Source organism: Trachypithecus francoisi, unplaced genomic scaffold (genome assembly GCF_009764315.1).
Source record: "Trachypithecus francoisi isolate TF-2019V2 unplaced genomic scaffold, Tfra_2.0 Lachesis_group4, whole genome shotgun sequence".
NCBI classification, from domain to species: domain Eukaryota; kingdom Metazoa; phylum Chordata; class Mammalia; order Primates; family Cercopithecidae; genus Trachypithecus; species Trachypithecus francoisi.
Window position 1 is genome coordinate 19046087 of NW_022681469.1, and position 6000 is coordinate 19052086.

Below are 6000 nucleotides of genomic sequence, written 5' to 3' on the forward strand. Positions count from 1 at the left end.
TTTAATTTTTTGAGAAAGAGTCTTTCTGTGTCACCCAGGCTGGAGTGCAGTGGTGTAATTTCAGCTCACTGCAACCTCCATCTCCTGGATTCAAGTGATTCTCCTGCCTCAGCCTCCCAAGTAGCTGGGACTACAGACACCTACCACCATGCCCTGCTAATTTTTTTTTTCTTTTTTAGTAGAGATGGAGTTTCACTATGTTGGCCACACTGGTCATGAACTCCTGACCTTGTGACCCAAAGTGCTGGGATTACAGGCATGAGCCACCATACCCAGCGCCTCTTTGTCTCTTTTAACTACTGTTGCTTTATGGTTTGTTTTGTCTGATATAAGAATAGCTACTCTTGCTCTGCTCGTTTTTGGTATCCATTTGCATGAAATGCCTTTTTCCACCCCTTTCCTTTAAATTTATGTGAGTCCTTATGTGTTAGGTGAGTCTCCTGAAAGCAGCAGATAGTTGGTTGGTGAGTTCTTATCCATTCTGCAGTTCTGCATCTTTTAAGTGGAGCATTTAGGCCATTTACATTCAATGTTAGTATTGAAATGTGAGGTACTATTGCATTAATTGGGCTCTTTGTTGTCTGTGTACTTTGGATTTTTGTTGTTGTTTTTTGCTTTTGCTTTTTAGCTTGTATTTTTGTTGTATAGGTCTTGTGTGATTTATGCTTTAAAGAGGTTATGTTTTGATGTGTTTCCAGGATTTGTTTCAAGATTTAGAGCTCCTTTTACCAGTTCTTGTAGTGGTAGTTTAGTAATGGCAATTCTCTCAGCATTTGTTTGTCTGAAAACGACTGCATCTTTCCTTCATATATGATGCTTAATTTCACTGGATACAAAATTCTTGGCTGATAATTGATTTGTTTGAGATGCTGGAGGACAGGGCCCCAATCCCTTCCAGCTTAGAGGGATTCTTTTGAGAAATCTGTGGTTCATCTGATTGGTTTTCCTTTACAGGTTACCTGGTTCTTCTGTCTCACAGCTCTTAAGATTCTTTCCTTTGTCTCAACTTTGGATAACCTGATGACAACGTGCCTAGGCAAAGATCTTTTGGGGATGAATTTCCCACGTGTTCTTTGTGCTTCTCATATTTGGATGTCTAGGTCTCTAGCTAGACTGGGGAACTTTTCCTTGATTATTCCCCCAAATACGTTTTCCAAGCTTTTAGAATTCTCTTCTTCCTCAGGAACACCAATTATTCTTAGGTTTGGTCATTTAACATAATCCCAGACTTCTTGGAGGCTTCTTTCATATTTTCTTATTCTTTTTTCTTTGTCTTTGTTGGATTGGGTTAATTCGAAGACCTTGTCTTTGAGCTCTGAATTCCTTTCTTCTATTTGTTCAATTCTATTGCTGAGACTTTCCAGAGCATTTCACATTTCTAAAAGTATATCCAAAGTTTCCTGAATTTTCTATTTTTTTTCTTTAAGCTGTCTATTTCTTAGAATATTTCTCCTATTCAATATTGGGGGAGTGTGTTGGGAGAGGAGGGTCTCCCTTTCCCACCTCTGCAGTTGGGGCACTCAATATCTGGGGTGTCTCCTGGGTCATGCAGGAGCAATCCGCTTCCTTCAGAGGGTCTGTAGGTCCCCTCAGGATTGATGGTTTATTCTTGCAGTCGATCTGGAGCTAAAATTCACCATGGAAGCCTCCAGATGCTGCTCTGTCTGGAGCTGCAATCTAGTCCTGTCTTCTGTTCACCATGATCCCCTCCATCCTTCTGTTTTTTTTGTTTGTTTGTTTGTTTGACAGAGTCTTTCTTTGTCACCCAGGCTGGAGGGCAGTGGCGTGATCTCAGATTACTGCAGCCTCTGCCTCCCAGGTTCAAGTGATTCTCCTGCCTCAGTCTCCAAAGTAGCTGGGATTACAGACACCTGCTGCCACACCCAGCTAATTTTTGTATTTTTACTACAGATGGAGTTTCACCATGCTGACCAGGCTGGTCTCAAACTTCTGACCTCAAGTCATCTGTCTGCCTTGGCCTCCCAGAGTGCTGGGATTACAGGCATGAGCCACCACACCCAGCCCATTTGATTTCACCTTCTCAGGGTATAGGTTCTCCGCTGCCATCTCACCTGGCTGGATGGCACATATAGCACTTAAAGCAAAGACTAATGTGCTGCAGTGTTTAACCCACTCCCCCTGCCAGTTTCTCCTGCAAATGTCTCTATACCTGCATCTTTCCTTGCCTATGAATCCTCTCACTGGAGGACAAGCACCCCATCTCTTCCACATATATCCTTTCAAGAGAATGTAACAGGAAAGGGGCCTTGCCTCATTCAAGCTGGTGGCTGTTGCTTAGTGGCTGACTAGGGTCTCACCTGGAACAGAAGGGTTGAAAGCCCAAGGGTGGTTCCCTTTGCACTGAATCAAGGGATGGACCCAAAAGCACCAGAGCCAGGGCCACGACCTCTCTCCTGCTGCCTCCGCTCCTTCTGCAGTATCCTCTCTAGACATCGAGCTCACCCCCAGAACCTCTGTGTCTCCCCTGCCTTGGGCACCTTCTCCAGATCTCCTGCTCCCTGACCGTGTACCAGGGTCTCCCCAAGATTGGGCACACATTAATAGGTTAATACATATTTTTGCGATAACAAATAGAAGTCAGCTCTCAATTCCTATTTACCACTTCTGCTTGGTACGTTTATCTTAATCTCTGCATCTTTGAACCAGGTTATTAATATGGCCCAAGAATAGACAGCAAACACACAGCTGCCCTGCTGAATGGTGTGGTGTTCCTACATGCCAGGCACTGAGCTGGGGGCTCAGACACAACAAAGACTGAAACAAAAGTGTAAAAATGTGTCCACTTTGAGAACCACAGTCAGAGCACAGCTATTGATAAGACTGATATGAATAAGCATGTTAGTAAGAAATTAAAAATAAACCTAAACCACTAAAGACTTATTTTCTTTTAGGTTACATAGATGATAGATAGTGAATTATAGTAGCTGACATCGACTAAGCACTTTCTACATGTCAGACACTTTGCTTCGGGCTTCCCGGAGCATAAAAACACATTAAGATGGATTACTGGGGGCTGGGGGCAGGGAAGGGGCTACCATTTGCTCTTGGTTTTACATGTGGCCAGTTTCAATCCAAGATAAGCTACAATGAGATAAAAAAGTTCAAAAAAAATAATTAAACCAGTTAAAAAGAAAAACAGCACTGGGACTGAAGCTGGGTTTCAGAGCCAATTTCCAAGAAGTAATTTCATCATCATAGAACATCAAACGTGAATTCCACTCTCAGCTATGCAAATTCCAAAAGAATAATACCTCACATTTGCATAATGCTTGATGCTTTTCAAAGTGCTTTCCCAGTTATTAATCTAGAGAAGGCTTTATTACTACCGAAAACATAATTAAAATTCTGTTCGGACTCCAGTTCTCCATTATTTTTCCCACTTTGCCCTCAAAAGCCAGAGCCGTCTAAATCCAGGTGCTTTTGATTGAATGGGTAACTCTAATAAGTGTAACTGGCAGGGTGAATATGCATAAATGTAGCATATTATGAGGCCTTCGATCTACAGACACCAGAGTCAGGCTTAGGAAAATCTGCTGTTGAATTAACAAAACCACAGAGGAGCAACTCGGAGTTCAAGTGTGAGATCCTTTCAGGGTCTCGAATTTTGTGGGAACTGCACACAATATGTTCATCAGAATCCATCTCCCTCTATCAAATATGAGAAATTAGATCTACCACTTTGTCCTTAAACCTACAGAAATCCCCCTCAATGACTTCCCGCAAAGAGGCCCACATTTGCCAAACAGCTCCTAAGTCTTGTTTTGTTTTGAATGTAATATGAACCAAGAGGCTGAATTCACTGTAAATCCAACAAGGACAGAGGATTTTAGAAAAATGAGGTGAGGAGATATGACGGGGTTCAAGGAAATACTTCTACCCAAACCTAATGCCTTTCCAATTTGTTTCTTTTTCCATCTCTTTCAAACTTAATTATGTGTAGCGTTCTCAGTCACTGAATCACCAGCCTTTCCTGACACTTCAATCTCATGCATTTTAGCAAAAGATTAACCTGGCTGTTTGCTTTTAATTCTGAAGCTGTGCTAATACTCACTCCCGCTAGATTAGAAAAGAAGAAAAACACACTCCCGCATACCCCGCCATGGCACCAGCAAGGCTCCAGGGTGAGACTGCTGACGCTGTCACAGTCCCTAGGGCTGGCTGCACTTACCACTTCAGAAGGGCCAAGAGAGCCACTGACAGGACCACCGTCACCATGGGGCCATTCACGTCCAATTTTAGAAACCCCAAGGCTTCCATCATTCCTCTGAGACCCCAGAGTGGTGGTCTTCCAGATGAGACAGGAGGCTGATCCCGCTGCCCTTAAGGGAACCGTGCTCCGCGGGTAGAAAAGGGAACAGGCAATCAAGAAAACATCACATGGAGTGGGACCCCACAGTGTGCTCTTTCTCAGAGTATCTCCCTATAAAGAGGAAGGAAGAGGAGGGCACAACAAAGGGTTTCAGTGTAAAGGAATGAATCAGCAATTTTAATCCTTGATGACCGCACTGACAATAAACATTTATGTTAACTTCCTCAGAGAGGAAAAGCAGACTTCCCCATGTTTGCTGAGAAACAAAATGGTTGTAACCATGGACTTGTACTCTGAAAGGAAGTCTTCAAAGAGAGAAGTCTATCTATATCTATGTCTATAATCCCTGTATCTGTATCTACATCCATCTGTAATTTTTAAAATTCATAATTAAGTGAAGATACATGTCAAGAGACTCTGAATATCCCAGAACAATATGGGATCAGACACCATCCTGATAAAAATGCTGGCTGCTTTGAGGACAACCATCCCACCAAGTCCATTAGGTGCTGGGTCTGAGACCTCTCTGAGTGTCTGGCTGTTGGAGCCAAGCAGAGATCACGATTCGGGTCAGCGTTCTCACGGTGAGTTGGAGGGTTTCTCAAGTGTCTGAAGGCAGATCCGTAGGCTCATATATGGGTCCTTTGTTCTAGCTTTGAGCATATCTGATTAAAGTAGACAGAGAGATGGAGGGGATCAGAGTGGATGGGTGGCAGGACTAGATTGCAGCTCCAGACAGAGCAGCATCTGGAGGCTTCCATGATGAATTTTAGCTCCAGATCAACTGCAAGAACAAACCAGCAATCCCAAGAGGACCCACAGACCCTCTGAAGGAACCAGACTGCTCCTGTAGGACCCAGGAGACACCCCAAATACTGTGAGTGCTTCAATTGCAGAAGTGGGAAAGGTAGGCCCTCCTTTCCGGAATAGACACCCCCAGTATTGAATGGGAGAAATATTCAATGAACTAGACAGCTTAAAGGAAAACAATCAAAAATTCAGGAAACTTTGGATACACTTTTAGAAATGTGAAATGCTCTGGAAAGTCTCAGCAATAGAATTGAACAAATAGAAGAAAGGAATTCAGAGCTCAAAGACAAGGTCTTTGAATTAACCCAATCCAACAAAGAATAAGAAAATATGAACAAAGCCTACAAGAAGTCTGGGATTATGTTTAATGACCAAACCTAAGAATAATTGGTGTTCCTGAGGAAGAAGAGAATTCTAAAAGCTTGGAAAACATATTTGGGGGAATAATCAAGGAAACGTTCCCCAGTCTAGCTAGAGACCTAGACATCCAAATACGAGAAGCACAAAGAACACGTGGGAAATTCATCCCAAAAAGATCTTTGCCCAGGTACGTTGTCATCAGGTTATCCAAAGTTAAGACGAAGGAAATAATCTTAAGAGCTGTGAGACAGAAGCAACAGGTAACGTATAAAGGAAAACCTATCAGATGAACAGCAGATTTCTCAGCAGAAACCCTCTAAGCTAGAAGGGATTGGGGCCCTGTCCTCCAGCATCTCAAACAAATCAATTATCAGCCAAGAATTTTGTATCCAGTGAAACTAAGCATCTTATATGAAGAAAAGATACTGTCGTTGTCAGACAAACAAATCCTGAGAGAATTCATCATTACCAAGCCACCACTACAAGAACTGGTAAAAGGA

The 6000-nt window shown here is 42.8% G+C and overlaps 1 protein-coding gene across 9 annotated transcripts in view; it reads right to left on the bottom strand.

Moving 5' to 3' along the window:
* TBXAS1 (thromboxane A synthase 1) overlaps positions 1-4451 on the bottom strand; it is a 190326-nt gene extending 185875 nt beyond the window's left edge. For 8 of the 9 annotated variants that reach the window (XR_004432958.1, XR_004432957.1, XM_033193245.1 and 5 more), the window contains exon 1: positions 4190-4451. Coding sequence is in view for 7 of the 9 variants with exons in the window: in XM_033193245.1 (XP_033049136.1) it covers positions 4190-4281 (92 nt within the window). In the remaining 2 variants the exon portion in view is untranslated. The remainder of the gene's footprint in view (positions 1-4189) is intronic. The other variant, XM_033193249.1, reaches the window with a different exon arrangement.
* Positions 4452-6000: the final 1549 nt, after the last annotated feature.